The sequence below is a fragment of the Podarcis vaucheri genome, assembly GCF_965113315.1.
Source record: "Podarcis vaucheri genome assembly, chromosome: 9".
Lineage (NCBI taxonomy): Eukaryota > Metazoa > Chordata > Lepidosauria > Squamata > Lacertidae > Podarcis > Podarcis vaucheri.
This window is the reverse complement of record NC_138767.1, coordinates 14,070,744-14,088,063: the sequence shown is the minus strand read 5'-3', so window position 1 is coordinate 14,088,063 and position 17,320 is coordinate 14,070,744. Positions and strand designations below refer to the sequence as shown.

Sequence of the window (17,320 nt, the reverse complement as noted above, 5' to 3'; positions counted from 1 at the left end):
TGATATGCTATTGGAAGAAATAGCTTAAAGTAAATTTGGTCACAAACGAGTGCTTACTGTATCCGACATCATTAATACAAAGTGATAATGCATTTCAAGAGTTTATTAATCTGTGCTTTAAAATGAAGCACAAGGGGGAATAATGCTGACTCACTAGAAACTACTTTGCCAACAATAAAAGAGAGGATGATATATTGACATCACATAAATAACTTTACAACTATTTTAACAGGCTGTGAAATCTGCAGTACAGACCCTTACTATGGGGGGAGTGAGCACATCTCAGTTTAAGACTATCATTCCCTTGGCAACAGCACCCAACGTTCAACAGATTCAGGTACCTGGAAGCAAATTCCATTATGTCCGGCTTGTAACTGCCACAACAGCCAACAGCTCAGCACAGCCAGCCACTCAGAATCCCAGCATCAGCACAGCATCTCTTCAGCAAGGTTAGTAGTCTCCATAGTTGAATGTTTTCACGACAGTTTTGGAAGTGCTTAACAGAAATACAAATACAAAGGGCTTTAAGTAAGCATTTGTTTTAACATTCCATGTTCTGCACCATTGCTTTGTGCTGGTTGTATGCCCACTCCCAAGTAGGAAAGGTTTCCTAATACTTGTTGGACTACCGGTTTAGCCATGAATGTTCATTGTTGATCTTTGGCCAAGATTGGGGTGCCCCCATTTATCAGGCAGCCTCCCCTTCTCAGTCCCACCTCCATTACAATATTAGTTTTTTTTTAAAGAATAGCTTCCAGCAGTGCAAATGCAAACTATTTTTAAAGTTGTAATTGCCACTTAGGGGGTGATATACATTCCTTAGCCATGAAAAGTGTCAGATTGGAAACACTGCTTGTTTGCCCTTAATTTTAGGAGATGTTGCAGATGTATGGTCTTTTTGTGTTGTGTTGCTTTGTTTCACCGTGACTTGTCTAGGAGTTGATCAAGTAAATGGTAAACAGCAAAAGTTTGAGGTGTGTGTTGTTGTTCTATCCAAAATTCTGAAAAAAACTCGTTTAAAATATTTTTTTTTCTATTAAATGATTTCAACATGTAACAATGCCATACAAATAGATAACAAAATATCCCACCCTAACCCAGAAGCTGGTGTTCAGGAAATACATACAAAATAACAACAAAACCAAAGTGGCTCTACCGTTAGTATACAAGAGTAACAACCAGAGAAGCTGCATCCTGTAAACATCTTTGCACAGAAAGATACATGTTGTGTCTCATGTTGTTTCTTTTGAGCAGCTAAGCCAATGGTGGTGAATGCAACCCCCGTGAGGATGTCTGTCCCAATTGTTCCAGCAACGCAGGCAGTCAAACAAGTGAGTTTTGCTTCCGCCTACGTACTTAATACGTATTTCTGGTTTTGCACAGTTGGAATTTCCAAAGTAACTTCTCCTGTTGATTTGCAAAGAATAAGATCTCATGTGCAATGAAGGCATCATGGCAATTTCCTTTCCTTGCAGGTGGCTCCCAAACCAATTAGCACAACTTCGCAGATAGTTACTACAAGCCAGCCACAGCAGAGGCTAATAATGCCTGCCACACCACTGCCACAGATCCAGCCAAACCTCACCAACCTTCCCCCGGGCACAGTGCTGGCTCCAGCCCCTGGTGCAGGGAATGTAGGCTATGCGGTTCTCCCGGCTCAATATGTCACACAGGTATGGCATTGATGTGGAGATGAAATTGACCAAAATATTTAACGAGTGTGTGATGCTTTATAGTGTATAGATTCTTTTAACAAAAATGACCCACTTGGGAGTTAAGGCCAGAAGAATTTCAGAGTATCCAATATCTGTGGACACAAAATAAGTGCTAGAAATAAGGTAGGCATAATCCATCGTTTTCTAATCTTTGATACCCAAGACGTTGGGCTTTTTTCTCCCGCTTTTGGACTAACTGTGGAAGCACACCATTGTACTGTAGTGGATACACACATTCCCTCTCCCAGGATGTTTTCCCCCCCCTGGAATTTTCCCAGGCTGCTAGCTGTGCTGCAGGCTGTATCAGGGCACCTTTCCACATGGGGAGATGTCGATGCCCATATGTTGGCAGGAAAAAACCCACAGTCCTGCACAGGACCTTCTTGAAGGACGTGGTTGCATTTCACTTCAGCCCTTCTCTCATCACACTTGTGCAACCCAGCACAGTTCGGGAACTGCTGGCCTGATGAAACTTACTGATAGTAGCACTAGCACAAGATGCTGCATATGGTTGGAACGCATGTTAGACAGGCAAGACTGAGGAACACCTGTGGATTGCTGCTGTCTTCCTTTGGAAAACATGGGATAGAAAATTGCATGTAGAGCAGTTGCATAGAGGCTTACCGGTCCAAATCGTTGCGAGTAGCCCTCTCATGGAAAACAGCAACATCCCTCACGTTCTCCCTTGTAGCCAGATAGTCTGGCAGAGCTGAAAGAAATTAGAGCTTCAGTGTGACTTAATTCATGGAGTAGATGGCCAGGTGGAATTCATTTGGTGCACGGCCCAAGCAGATGATATATCTTCTGCCAGAAAAAGAGATTAGGAAGAATTTACCCCACCAGCAATTAAAATACAAAGCAGGCAAGAAAGAAGGAGCCTTTCAACATGGATGGAAAGAGGAAGGACCATTGTTAGCCATCATGACAGCTGAGAAGAGATGGTTGCCAAAATGATGATACTCTGGTTTTGTAAATGCACAATCTCATTCCAGCCAGCTTGGAGGATTGCTTTGAACTAAAGCTGAGTTCCAACTGTTCCCAAATAAAGCTGAAAATGGAAGATCTTCTTTGCTGGAAAAATCAGACTTCTCTCTGGAGTGTAAGGTTCAAGTGCATTCTAAGAACTAAATAATAGAAGATTATGGACCGCATGGAAATGAGCGGAAAATAATTTTAATAACAGAGAACAAGAGTAAAATCCCTTTAAATACATTTATGGGGAAATGAGAATGTGGGATTCTGAATCTAAAAACAATAAAATGGCTGGAAAAGCAAGGGCAACTGATGAAATTTATTTTAGGTATTAACCCACCATCACTATGCCTCAAGGCCATGAAGGTCATCAGAAATTCATCTGGTTAACAAAAGGGTTGCCGGGGAGGCGTAGGACCTCAGCTGTCTTCCTCTTTGAAAATTTCTCTGCTTCTCCAAAGGAAGCATGCATGAGGGATTTTTCAGCTTGCAAACAGCTTTCCTAGCTAACGCAGTCCTAGCAGAAGCTCGTCTGCAGGTGGTTCCTGTCCCTAAAGTGGAAAGAGTGGTGAAAAGCAGAGAGCTGATTGCAGAAGAAGGTGATTTCTTATGGCCAATATGTAGCATGTTAATGGTTTTGTCACTGGAAAAGGTACAAGGAAAAGCTATGTAAACTGACACCCCCTCCGCCACTTTTCCAGCTTCACTCCAAAGGAAGCATGCATTCTGAATCAAAATAGGATACTTGGAGTAAGTCCCTAGTTTTCCATAATTCCTAGTTTCCATAGATATTTTCTGCTGCTACCACAAAATGAGTTCCAGCAGTCCTCTTTCAGGTGTGTGAAAATCCCCATATAGTTTAGCAACAACAAAAAGATCAAAAGAAAAGTGTATGCTGCTTTGATAGGCTCTTTGGCAGGCATAGGCAGACTCGGCTCTCCAGATGTTTTGGTACTACAGTTCCCATCATCCCTGACCACTGGTCCTGTTAGCTAGGGATCATGGGAGTTGCAGTCACAAAACATCTGGAGGGCTGAGTTTGCCTATGCCTGCTCTTTGGGCTATATAATAGTGCAGCTGTGGAGGAATTCTAATGGGATTATAAATGTAAAAACTGCTCTATGTATTTCCCAAATAAAGTTTTTTCCTACTATTTTTTATCTGACCATGAAACTTAGGCATGAGAAATTGAAGGAGCTTTGACAACGTAAACTGCTAATCAGGTGTAATATTTTAAATCTCAAACAGACTTTTAGTCAAATGGAGTGTTATGGTTCCTGAATTTTTTAATCCTGTCACAAAAAAGTGTGGTGCTATGAGACATTATTGTTATTTTAATGTTTAGACAGGTTTTTAATCTAGTTACAACGGTCCTCTTAGAACAGTGTATCATAAGAGGTGTGAGGCTTCCATTAGCACTAGAAAATTAGGTACACATTAAACATGAGGTTATAATCCAGTTTCCAGGACAAAAGCCCTCCAGTCTAAAAATAGTAGTGAACATCTTCTTCTGACTCTTAATGACGGAATAAAAAGTGTTTGGCCGGCTATTTGCGCAAGTACTAATCTGCAAACAGTATGTCATGTACTGACTTCGTGTTCTGACTTTGTGAATTTATTTATTTTTAGCTACAGCAGTCATCCTACGTATCAATAGCAAGCAATGCCAATCTTAGTGGGACATCTAGTATCCAGACCCAAGCCCGCCTGCCATTCAATGGGTGTGTATTGTGTAGATGTGTTATAAGTAATCATTGCACAGCACGGAAAGACAGAGGATTGGGAGAAATATTTGGAGTTGTTCGGTGTTCAGCTGCTGAAGTGGTAGGTGATCTGCCTTGCGTGTAGGAGGTCTCTGGTCTCAGAATATCCAAATAGGGTTGATATTTTGCTTGGTCCTAAAAAGATACTTCCCAACTGTGAATTTTTGCAGGTTTTTCCCCCTTATGTGTCAGCCCAGTTACATTTTGCTGTATATGAAACCAGAGTCTTAAAATAGATAAAGATCTTACAGATGTAAAAACAATTCTCTCTCCCCATAAAAACTAGCTAAAATTATTCAAATCCTACCCAGGTTCCAAAAGGAAAAGTAATCCCACAAGAGTAGGGCAGGCACATCAAACACCTCTGCATATATTTTTATTCCTAATGAAGAGACTGAACAATCTTGGTCAACCGTATTGTTTCTGGTGGTTTGTTTATATGGGGGTAGTACAGTAGATCCCAAATATCTGGGCACATTTTGTTGTTACACCTGAAAAAATTAATTTTAGAATGTGGAAGAGTAAGACTTCCGACTGCTTTTTGAAGAGCCCAATACCTTTTCCCCCCTATGCATGAGTCACTGATATGGGCATGCCTGCTTAACTGAAAGGACACAGCCCCAAAGAAACAACTTTTAGGGAGACACAGCAGGAAACAGCATCATAAGGCCAGGTGAATTTGCTGAGTCTTTACTCAGTGACTGAATGATCCACTTACAGCTGATGCTCATGCAAAGCAGAATAACTAGCCCCTGACAAACTAAGCAAAAGAAAGCAATGCCAGAACAGGTGATCATTCAGAGAAGCAGTAGATAACCTCTGTTATGCATTGACACAATGGACTTAAAGGACAGTTAAACTGGTTTTTTTCTTTTTATCCTGATTCAGTAGCATTTTCCTTTTGGCACCACAGTTTGGGAATTACTTTTCTGATAAGTCATTTGGTGGAACCACTTGCTCTGGAGGCATTTAAGATGCTCCTGCTCTCTGACCTTGGCACAAGGTGGGCTAGGTTGTGTAGTCTGAACTGTGGGGAACAGATGGGTCAATGTTTGCAGTATTGTTATTGCACATCTCAAATGACGCAATAGCTAATCAACATTTTGTCCTTTGGGCCAAAAAATGACTGAAGTCATTAAAACTGTTTTACAGAATAATTTCCTCCGAATCGGCAAATCGCCCCAGAAAGCCATGCAACTGTACAAAATCACTGTGTCTTAAGCTGTAAGTATAGCTGTTTTACTTTTTACCATCTTGAAATGTTAAAAGTAAAACCCTGTTTTTCCATCAGCAATAAAGTGGATGCATCACAGCAGAGGTAGCTAAAATCTTATTGGGCTCCCAGCACAGCCACTGGTCAGGGTTGTGGTCTAGCAGCACGTTAAACCCATTACAGATAAAATCTTGTGTTAGAGGAAGATCAAGTAGAGGCCACATTTCCCAGAGATTTCATATTTAAGGTGGTTATCTTAATCTCACTGCGGTAGAGACTATCTTTTGCATTTTAGACTTGGATAAAACCTGCACACTGCTGCTGAGATCCATGTGCATGATAGGATGAGGCCTCCTTGTGTAGTGATATGTTCTTGAGATCAAGATATGTGAGTGGGCAAAGAGGCTAAACGACGTTGCCTGCAACACATCCTGGTTGGCTGAGTAGGAAGTTCAAGCAACTTTTCAGTATGTTGAATGCAAGCTCCTCCCGGTTCTAATTTAATGGCTACTAAGTTGAAGGGGAGGGACGCGGGTGGCACTGTGGGTAAAAGCCTCAGCGCCTAGGGCTTGCCGATCGAAAGGTATGCGGTTCGAATCCCCGCGGCGGGGTGCGCTCCTCTTGCTCGGTCCCAGCGCCTACCAACCTAGCAGTTCGAAAGCACATCAAAGTGCAAGTAGATAAATAGGTACCGCTTACTGGCGGGAAGGTAAACGGCGTTTCCGTGTGCTGCGCTGGCTCGCCAGATGCGGCTTTGTCACGCTGGCCATGTGACCCGGAAGTGTCTGCAGACAGCGCTGGCCCCCGGCCTCTTGAGTGAGATGGGCGCACAACCCCAGAGTCTGTCAAGACTGGCCCGTACCGGCAGGGGTACCTTTACCTTTAAGTTGAAGGGGAGGACGCGGGTGGCGCTGTGGGTTAAACCACAGAGCCTAGGGCTTGCCGATTGGAAGGTCGGCGGTTCGAATCCCCATGATGGCGTGAGCTCCCGTTGCTCGGTTCCAGCTCCTGTCAACCTAGCAGTTCGAAAGCACGTTAAAGTGCAAGTAGATAAATAGGTACTGCTCCGGCGGGAAGGTAAACGGCGTTTCCGTGCGCTGCTCTGGTTTCTCCAGAAGCGGCCTAGTCATGCTGGCCACATGACCCGGAAGCTGTACGCCGACTCCCTTGGCCAGTAAAGCGAGATGAGCGCTGCAACCCTAGAGTCGTCCGCGACTGGTCAGGGGTCCCTTTACCTTTTAAGTTGAAGGGGAAAAAGGCCTGCCCTTTACTATTTCTTCAGGGCCAAGCCACACTAGCTTTCTTCCTTGTGGGTGGAATGTTGGAAGCCCTTTCTCTCCAGAGTTGCAAAGCCCCCGTGGTTGTGGCCTTGGGAGTTGCTGTTTGAGAGTTGCTGTTAAACCCACTTGGAAGGCTGACCTGCCTGCCGTGAGTGTGGTTGGAGGAGCCATGCAACCCCTTGCAATCCACGCTTGTTGTGCAGCCCTTGTGGGCGTTTTGTGTTCAAGCATCACGCGCGATATCCCTTTCAGGTACTGCGATTGCTTTGCCAATGGCGAGTTCTGCAACAATTGCAACTGCACAAACTGCTATAACAATCTGGACCATGAAAATGACAGACAGAAAGCAATCAAGGTAAAGCTCTTCTCTTTCTAAAGCAAAACCAAACCTTGACAAAAAGACTTTTGTCTTTTGTGACCGGATGAAATGGTGTCTGCCAGTTCTTCCTGTGAAAGACTGGGTTTGCGTCTCCAACACTTGCATGTGGTGATGGATTTCTTTGCATCTGCCTTGCTAGGCCTGCCTTGACAGAAACCCAGAAGCCTTCAAGCCTAAAATAGGGAAGGGGAAGGAAGGCGAGTCGGACAGGCGGCACAGCAAAGGTTGCAACTGCAAGCGGTCTGGATGTCTCAAAAACTATTGTGAATGCTACGAGGTAGGACCCAAAGTCTGCTGTATTTCTCTCTCAGTACTTTTTTGTCACTTCCCTCCCTGGTTCATTCTCACAGCATCTCCATGGTGGTTCCGTTTTTATTTTTTTTAACACACACTTATATTAGGCTCATAAATGTTATGTGAAATACTAATACAGTGGTACCTCTGGATGCGAACGGGATCCGTTCCAGAGCCCCGTTTGCATCCTGAAGCGAATGCAACCCACATCTGCTCGTGGACGGGTCGCGATTCGCCGCTTCTGCACATGCGCGTGACGTCGTTTTGAACATCTGCGCATGTGGCGAAACGTGAAAGTAACGCACTCCGTTACTTCCGGGTTGCCACAGAGCGCAACCCGAAAATATTCATCCCGAAGCTACTTCAATCCAAGGTATGACTGTACCTCGGGTTACAGACGCTTCAGGTTACAGACTCCACTAACCCAGAAATACTACCTCGGGTTAAGAACTTTGCTTCAGGATGAGAACAGAAATCATGCAGCGGGAGGTCCCATTAGCTAAAGTGGTGCTTCAGGTTAAGAACAGTTTCAGGTTAAGAACGGACCTCCAGAATGAATTAAGTTCTTAACCCAAGGTATCACTGTATCCCTATTTTAAATCCAAAGCTATCTTCAGCCACAGGAAACCTCTTAAATAAGAATTCCTTCAGTGCTTCTGGAAAAGACCCAGGCTCTGACTTTGGGCAACCTCCACAGGGAAGCAGTTCAGAGCCAGGAAGTAGCTTAACAAAGGCATTCTGCCATGTTTCTGCTTACTGTGTAACATCCATATAACTTCAAGAGCCCCTTGCGGACATGACTTCTACCTATATGAAAATGGGAGAATGAAAATCTCCAGTAGTTGAAGGATTTTATTCCCTAATTTTGCAGCATAATGAAAGATCAGTGATGCACTATTGCAGATTAGGCAGTCATATTTATCCGGCTGATGTTGCACTGAAAGGTGTGTGCTAAACAGTAATCATTTTGAATACACGAATAAATCTGTGATTTTACAACACATAGCAAAACAATACCTCAAAGACCGCCTCTCCCCATATGAACTGATCTGGACCCTGTGAAAATCATCTGAGGCCCTTCTTCCTGTGCCTCCTCCACAAGAGGCCCGGAGGGTGGCAAAAGGAGAATGGGACTTTTGTGCAGTGGCTCCCGATTTGTGGAATGCTCTCCCCAGGGAGGCTCACCTGGCGCCTTTGTTACATATCTTTAGTGCCTTGCAAAAATTGTTCCTCTATAACCAGGCTTTTAACATTCTATGGCCTTTCTGCAGGGCCTGCAAGACAACAGCTATTCTGCCTGGCCTTTGGTTTGGACTTAGTCTGACCCTTATGTTTTCCTCTCCTTATGGTTTTGATCTATGGGCTACTATTAAAACGAGGCTGCATTTTAAATTGTATTTTTAACCTGTATTTTAAATTGGTTCCCCCCCTCCATTATGTTTTTAATGTAATTTTACTGGTGTTAGCCTCCCTGAGCCCGGCTTTGGCCGGGGAGGGCAGGGTATAAATAAAAAATTATTATTATTGTCAGGGGCTGCCTCAGGTCTCAGCTCACAAAAGACCAACGCCAAGCTCTTCTTATATACAAGGATGTTTATTGCAGTTCATTATTGGTTCCACAACCGAGGCGCGCAGCCCCGCGTCTCTTAGCCTAGACATTTGAAGTCCCCTCTGAATCGGTCCCGCCTCTACACCAGTTTAAGAGGCTTGTGCTAGTCCACCTCTTCCTGTCCTTTCTTTTCCGCAGGGTCTTTCTGCCCCCCCTGGGTTCCTTCCCTCCTGCTTTCCCCTGACGCGGATCCCTCAGATGCCTGCTCCCCCCTCCTTCGTGCTTTGGGGCCAGGCTCCTCCTCCGGGCTCTCTGCATTTCCGCGCGCCTCCACATTTGAACTTGGCGCACGTTCGCTACCCCTGACCTTCCTCTTGACACTTACACAACTCCCTGTACTACTCTCCGCCCCTTCCGGCAGGACGTCCTGCCCCGATCTCCTTCCCCTGTCTCCTTCCTGCTCTGCTCTGTGTGTCACACTGGGAACTCCACCCTTCTCACTCCGTTCCTCCTGGGAAGCCGACCCCGATCTCCCACTCCCACTCGGGGTTTCCCTGCTGCTTCCCTGCTCCTGGCAAGTCCCCCCTGTGACCCCCCTTGGCTTGACCAGGGGCGCCCCCTTCTGGGAATCCTCCGATTCACTTGAGAGACTCATGGAAGACCTCAAGTCATTGTCATCCTCTTCCTCACTGTCCTGGGTTTCTTCCCCATCGCTCTCCATCTCCCCCCTCACCTGTGCCTCTGTCCCTGAACCCCTGACAATTATTATTATTAAACGTGTTTCTAGAAAGGGTTTGTTGTGCTTTCCTTTTACTATGTATTTTGTGTTCTCATTTTGTATTTTTATGTTGCAAACTGCGCTGCGAACTTCGGATGAAGGGTGCTATACAAATTAAATAAATGAATGAATAGGCTTTTGTTTTTCTCCTGTTCAGGCAAAGATCATGTGTTCTTCAATTTGCAAATGTATCGGCTGCAAGAACTTTGAAGAAAGCCCAGAGCGGAAGACGTTGATGCACTTGGCTGACGCTGCTGAAGTGCGAGTCCAGCAACAAACTGCCGCAAAGACAAAGTTGTCCTCGCAGATTTCAGACCTGCTGACAAGGCCAGCCCCGGTGTTGACCAGCGGAGGGGGAAGGTGTGCTTACTTCTATTTTGTTGATGTCATGCAGTCTCTTCTGGGCTGTTAAACAATGCTGTAGGATGAGAGAAATAGAGGGCATGGAAATAACTTTTGGGGAGCAGAGTGCCTCCTTCTGCCTCACTTGCCTGGACTCCTATTTTATTCTGCTGTTCTTGCAATTGCTAGACATGGAACGAGTACCGTATTTTTCGCTCTATAGGGTGCACCGGACCATAGGGCACACCTAGTTTTGTAAGGGGGGGGGAATAAAGAAATAAAAATTATTCCCCCCCCACCCCCAGTCCCAAAGAGCAAAGAAGCCAAGACTTTTCTTGGCTTCCTCTTTAGCCACGCACAACCTCTCCAGCCGGGAGAGGCTGCACGCGGCTTTGGCAGAAGCCAAGACAGCGAGCGGGATGGATCCTGCTCGCTGTCTTGGCTTCCTTTTTAGCCGTGGGGCTGGGGCGGGGGAAGCCCGAGTTTCCCCAGCCCCCAGAACGGGTCCGGGAGCGGGGGCGAGGTTGCGCAAAACCTCGCCTTTGCTCCCAGAGCTTGCTGCTATCCGCAAGCCTTCTGAGCCCAGCGGGAACTCCCACCAGGCTCAGAAGGCTTGCAGATAGCTGCCTAAAGCCCAGGGTGCACAGCGCTGCGCTCCCCGGGCTGCAGGCTGCTATCCACAAGCTTTCGGAGCTCCAAAGGCTTGCGGATAGCAGCCTGAAGAGCGAGAGGGTCGGTGCGCACCGACCCTTCTCGCTCTCCAGGCTTCAGCGAAAGCCTGAATTCACTCCATAGGATGCACACACATTTCTCCTTCATTTTTGGAGGGGAAGAAGTGCGTCTTATAGGGCAAAAAATGCAGTACATAGTACTACACATTAATGGGTGTGTGTACATGCTGTTTCCCTGCCTTTTCCCTTTAGCTTTTAAGGGCTTTAAACCCCTTTAAACCTGGAGGGAGGGATCTGTGGAAATGATGAACGAAAGCCATTGTCAGCCTGGATTTATAAAGATTGTGGAGAAAAAGAAAAGCACATTGCTATTCACACGTAAGTGTGTGTTTGAGGAACTGCATCTGATCTTCCTTGCTTTTACAGATAGATACCTTGATACTTAATTTAGGGAAAAAGGAGTCTGATTGTCAGTTATAATGTGCTAAGGCTTGTTCTTGTTTTCTTCTAGGTTGCCATTTACCTTTGTAACGAAGGAAGTTGCCGAAGCGACGTGCGACTGCTTACTTGCGCAGGCGGAGCAGGCCGAGAAGGCAGGAAAGTCGAAGGCAGTAGCAGAACGGATGATTCTAGAGGAATTTGGACGTTGTCTGATGAGAATCATAAATTCAGCAGGAAAGTCCAAAAGCGACCCTTGTGCCACGAACTGCTAACTCTTGAAATGAGCTGTGGTCTGAACGGGACACTAAAAGGCACAGGGACACTTTTTAGTTCACATCAGATGTAATTTTAGTCCATTCTTAATTTGGTGCTGCTTAGTTTTCATTGGTGTATGTTAATATTGAAGCTTTGTAATGACGTGTACCTTTTTAGCTTAACACTTTTACTTCATGCATATGGCGTGTATCTTTGTCCTCTCAACTTCATGGGACTGCACAGAGTTGAGATTCCCCCCCCCCATTTCTCTCTTAAAAAACGTTTCTTCTGGCAATTCTTTTTAAATTATTATTATTTGCAATGTATAGTGTTATATTTTGTATGCAGGTGGGTGGGAAGACATCTGACAGACAAGCTTTCAGGAACATCTCTTTGCAAACCCAGTTGAAATGACATTTGGCCAGCATCACAACACAGATTTTGTTGCAAAAGCGAATAGCAGTACATCCTTGGATAAAGCAATGTTGAAAGGAAGTCAGTTAAAATAAATATTTGCTGGAAAGCAGTAGTTATCCACAGTCCTGACTGCAGTGGGGAAGTTTATTGTACAGATCTTACTATTAGTATATATTAAGAATAACGCATTATCAGAGCTAGACCCAGAAATATCTAACTATGATATACAAAAAATCAAGGTGAAAATTTATATCATAGCCTCAAACAGCATAAAACAACATTTATAGTAAGTTTTTTAAAAATAATGTATCACTGTAATACATATTCCAAATTTTAATAAACTGTTTTCATTTGATTTCAAAGAGATTATCAATATGCTGTTTGACAAATTGTAATGTAGCTAGGGATTTTTAAAAACATTTCTGCCAGGTCCCAAATGTTAGCCAACCCCCTCTGAAGGATTGAAGGCAAATATCTCTCTCTGTCTTGAATCTAGCTCTCCTTATAAAGGAAGTAATCAAGTTTCCCTGTAACTTCCTGATCTTTTTAAGAGTGTGCTCTTTGAGATATGTGACTATAATTGCCAAAGGATCTTCTGGTAGCATTAATACCACTTAATATTCATTGATACCTTACAACTCCCCCAGATCATTTAAGCTTTGTACCCTTCCAGTGCATGAAGTGTGGGGGGGGGGATCATTTATTGGGTTAATGATGGAAGATGTAAGCAATGCTTGATGATGCTACGTACCCTCTAAAGAGCACTTTGCAATGTGCCACACCTTTTAAATTGATATATGGGTGCAAGGGGAGCATAACTCTTAGTCTATATAAAAGGTTACGTGGTTTTGCTCACTGAAAGCCCCAAACCATTTCCCCGATATCCAGATACCAGCCAGGATACCAAAAGCACATGAGTACTCTTGTGCCTCTTAGCAGTTTCCCCTTCCCTCAGACTCCATAGCAAATTGTTTTGAAGGGGGATTTAGAAAATGAATTTGCAGTTGGCCTGGAGGGGTTGGGAGTAAAAAGAAAAAAGAAAAAAATCCCCTTAAGGGCAGCTAAAATGGCTCTTTGGATCCCAGCTAGTCAGTGGGAATACTTAATGGTTCAAGTGTGTCTTCAAATGACCTACTTGGGTTATATTTTAAATGTGATCAGTGAAGTGTTGAGGGATAAACTTCTAAAGATGTGGTGTTTTATTGTGTTTTAACAATGTGGCAGTCACCTGCAGATTTGAGGTGACAACCCAACACTGCTTCACTTAATCCCATTGAGTTCGACAGATTTAAGTGCACCTGTGTCTGTTAGATTGTGGCTGCAGTGCATCAGACAACGGAGCTTTCCATTCAGAAATTTATCCGAAGTAAACTGCATCTGCCTTGCCACTCACTGTGTCATTTTGTTTCTGTTTTTGTATACACCTCAAGTTTTAGCTTACTTATTCAAAAGTATGTTTTAGCAGTGCAGTGGCTGACACGTCCTAGCAAGACAAAGCTAAACCTCATAATTCATTGGTGGAAGAGAACCCCCACTCCACCCCCCCCATAAAATAGCATTATTTTGGGTGGAGATGCTTCAAAGTGAAAGCCTTTGTAAAAAAATATTATTAAATTGCTAAACACACTTGCATGGTTTTCTAATGCAGCAAATGATTCAGTCATTCTAAGTTTCATGAATGGATATAAATCTCATGCTTGAATTAGCAAGCACTTGCTATTATCTTAGTCTGCTCTGTATTACTTCAGTTCTTTACCCCCAAAGGGACAGCATAGAACTGTACATATATATTTTGTTTTGTAACTGTGTATGTATACACATAGCAGGCTGGCATATACGTACACTCAACCCTGAAAGGGAAGCTGTTTTTCCTTTTACCAGAATTGTTTTATGAGTAGAACTCTTGACTTGGAGTCAAAAGTCAGTGTGTTACCTTTTCAGAGTAGATGGTGAAGCTCACCTTTTTACTAATTCCATAAGTGTCCATATGATAAGAGATGTATAAATGTAAATTAGTGTAAGTGGATAAAATAATACTTGATCAAGTTATTTTTTTGAACATGCATACTTTGATCTAGAACTAAATATGTGTTTAATTTTGTACATACTCTTGTGTCTTATTCTAACTTGCACCTTTTGTGATGTGTATTTATAAGTGTGCAGAAAACCTTTTGTGAAGTTTGGATTCCGGTTGTAGATTATGTATGATGGAATTGCGTGTAAAAGATATGAAGAAGGTGCAATCAAAGATGTACTTTTCTGTCCCCCACTCCCTCCCCCCCCCTTTAGAACAAGCTCTTTCTTGTATTTAGCTTGGTTCTTCCCGTCTTCTTACTCCTGCTTTTGTGTTTTTGAACATGGTTCCCTGCATGAAACTGCTGAACAAGTTAGTTAAAATTAACATCAAGATACTGGGAGGAATCTGCGAAACACTCGTGCAGTACAACGTCTCCAAATTAGTGTTTCTCCTGGATTTCTGGCATGATTGGAAAATGCCCAGCTGGAATGCTTTTGTATCATACCCATTGTCAGCAGGTTTTGAGAGGGGAGGGTGTCGGGGATTAATTTTCTAGTTCTGGTTTACATCTAAAATAGATTGAAATTTATATTTACTAGACCTATTCAAAGAATACACTTTTCTATATTGTAAAAACAAATGTCAGATAAATCACAAAGAAAAAAAATAAAAAGTTTATACTATTCTGTACACGTGAATGTTTGCACTTTTTTCTTTGATAAGAACCTTTACATTCCTCATTACTACCAGGTTTTATTAGCATTAATGAGACAATTTCCTTGAGAGGAATTTGTCCGAGCTTAAAATGCTTTATCATCTTAAATCCTCAATATGTCCAATGCAGAATTTCTTCTCTTTCCTCCCCAGCTGTCCTCTTCCCATACACTTTCCCATTTTCCCTGTTGAACAGGACATAGCCTTGGTTTTATTTGATTCATCATTTGTTCCCCATAATTCACTGGCAAGTCATGTTCCTTCTCGCTTTACAACATTGCAAAACCATGGCAATTTCGCTTGACCCTCCTATCAGATGTCAAATAGATAAACAATTACATGACTTTCCATAGACATCTGAAGGCAGACCTGGATCAAGAAGCTTTTAATGTCTGTTGTTTCATCGTGTGTTTTATATATTCTGTTGGAAGCCACCCAGAGCGGCTGGGACAACCTAGTCAGATGGACAGGATGCAAGTAATAAATTATTATTATTAATATCCCACTCCAGATGGTTCGTGAGAGCAACACTCACCATCAACATTGGGCAATACTGGTGTGCTTTGGCACAGGCCTCAACTCAGCAGAAGGTGAATGAAGATGCTATTGCTGTTTTCTTATGTCATTGAAAACTGATGTTACTACAGGGCTGAGGATATAAAACAGGAATGGACAACATCATTAAAACTAGGCTGTTTTGTGTAGTCCTCAGAGGTACGCATGCTGTGATAGCTTCATAACTTCATGCACCGCCAGAAGGCCCTCGGTGCTGGACCTCAGTGTCCGGGTAGAACGATGGAGGTGGAGACGCTCCTTCAGGTATACTGGACCGAGGCCGTTTAGGGCTTTAAAGGTCAGCACCAACACTTTGAATTGTGCTCGGAAACGTACTGGGAGCCAATGTAGGTCTTTCAAGACCGGTGTTATATGGTCTCGGCGACCACTCCCAGTCACCAGTCTGGCTGCTGCATTCTGGATTAGTTGTAGTTTCCAGGTCACCTTCAAAGGTAGCCCCACATAGAGCGCATTGCAGTAGTCCAAGCGGGAGATAACCAGAGCATGCACCACTCTGGCGAGACAGTCCGCAGGCAGATAGGGTCTCAGGCTGCGTACCAGATGGAGCTGGTACACAGCTGCCCTGGACACGGATTTAACCTGTGCCTCCATGGACAGCTGTGAGTCCAAAATGACTCCCAGGCTGCGCACCTGGTCCTTCAGGGGCACAGTTACCCCATTCAGGACCAGGGAATCCCCCACACCTGCCACCTACCAATGAATGTAATTGTTTACAGTAATTTTTCAAGTACGTTATAAACTCCCCATTATTTATTAAAGCCAGCCTCTTCTTGGTTTCTAATTCTTCCTGTAAGTTTTGCCATTTCAGCAGAATTCATCAATTTTGTCTGCCATTCTTCCTTAATCAGAATTGTGACTTCCTTCCATCTCTGGATATTTCCCCTTTTTTCCTTGGACATTTATCCACCGGATCCTCCACACAAGTGAATAATATCACAGAAATCAAGACAGCAAATATCCAAACCACCCAAAAATCCAGCAGGAATTCATATTTTTCTTTCAGAAGGATGGGTGATGCTATATCCACAGAACTCCACTTCAGGGTTTTTCATGATCATGTATCGAAGGGAGTTACCAAGGGTGTGGTCCTCATTGTGAAGCACAAACGTAAAACAGTTCTGATCTGTCTCATCTGCCCAAACCATCTGCAGCACTCGCGGCTCCTTTCCGTCCTCCTCGTCCCCCATTCTCAGGTCATGTTGTTGTTGTTGTTTAGTCGTTTAGTCGTGTCCGACTCTTCGTGACCCCATGGACCAGAGCACGCCAGGCACTCCTGTCTTCCGCTGCCTCCCGCAGTTTGGTCAAACTCATGCTGCTAGCTTCGAGAACACTATCCAACCATCTTGTCCTTTGACGTCCCCTTCTCCTTGTGCCCTCCATCTTTCCCAGCATCAGGGTCTTTTCCAGGGAGTCTTCTCTTCTCATGAGGTGGCCAAAGTATTGGAGCCTCAGCTTCAGGATCTGTCCTTCCAGTGAGCACTCAGGGCTGATTTCCTTTAGAATGGATAGGTTTGATTTTCTTGCAGTCCATGGGACTCTCAAGAGTCTCCTCCAGCACCATAATTCAAAAGCATCAATTCTTCGCCGATCAGCCTTCTTTATGGTCCAGCTCTCACTTCCATACATCACTACTGGGAAAACCATGGCTTTAACTATACGGACCTTTGTTGGCAAGGTCATAGACTTCTTATAATAATATTTCTCCCCCCTCCCTCACACTGGGCTCAGCGCGGCGTCGCTCTAGGGCTCGGTATCTTTGTAGTGACAGCCCTATCGAACGGAAAGCACGGGTGGGTTTCGCAAACCGCGGGCGTCAAGGAGGAACGTGCATGCAGGTCTACATGTTTCGTAGCTCTACGTGCTCGCCACCGTTGGTTGAAAGGCCGTTCGAACCGCCGCCATCGCGGATTCCGTTATCCTTATTGGCTCCCCTCCCTGGCCTGA

General features: G+C 44.1%; 1 protein-coding gene and 2 long non-coding RNA genes across 5 annotated transcripts in view; 1 reads left to right on the top strand and 2 right to left on the bottom strand.

The window, feature by feature from the left end:
- LIN54 (lin-54 DREAM MuvB core complex component) overlaps positions 1 to 14,776 on the top strand; it is a 26,030-nt gene extending 11,254 nt beyond the window's left edge. For both annotated transcript variants that reach the window (XM_082236410.1, XM_082236409.1), the window contains 9 exons: positions 233 to 449; positions 1,255 to 1,331; positions 1,476 to 1,673; positions 4,317 to 4,408; positions 5,603 to 5,674; positions 7,196 to 7,298; positions 7,462 to 7,599; positions 10,101 to 10,303; positions 11,468 to 14,776. In XM_082236410.1, the coding sequence (XP_082092536.1) occupies positions 233 to 449; positions 1,255 to 1,331; positions 1,476 to 1,673; positions 4,317 to 4,408; positions 5,603 to 5,674; positions 7,196 to 7,298; positions 7,462 to 7,599; positions 10,101 to 10,303; positions 11,468 to 11,669 (1,302 nt within the window). In that variant the 3' untranslated portion in view covers positions 11,670 to 14,776. The remainder of the gene's footprint in view (positions 1 to 232; positions 450 to 1,254; positions 1,332 to 1,475; positions 1,674 to 4,316; positions 4,409 to 5,602; positions 5,675 to 7,195; positions 7,299 to 7,461; positions 7,600 to 10,100; positions 10,304 to 11,467) is intronic.
- Positions 1 to 17,320, bottom strand: part of LOC309540187 — a 194,202-nt gene that overhangs the window by 54,031 nt on the left and 122,851 nt on the right. The gene's annotated exons all lie outside the window — the stretch shown is intronic.
- LOC309540154 lies at positions 11,564 to 17,320 on the bottom strand. Of its 2 annotated transcripts, none has more exons than XR_014223076.1 (3): positions 17,094 to 17,320; positions 15,336 to 15,449; positions 11,564 to 11,701 (listed from the first exon to the last, which is right to left on the bottom strand). It is a non-coding gene; the product is annotated as an uncharacterized lncRNA (long non-coding RNA). The 2 variants fall into 2 exon arrangements; XR_014223077.1 differs by having other exon boundaries at positions 17,182 to 17,319.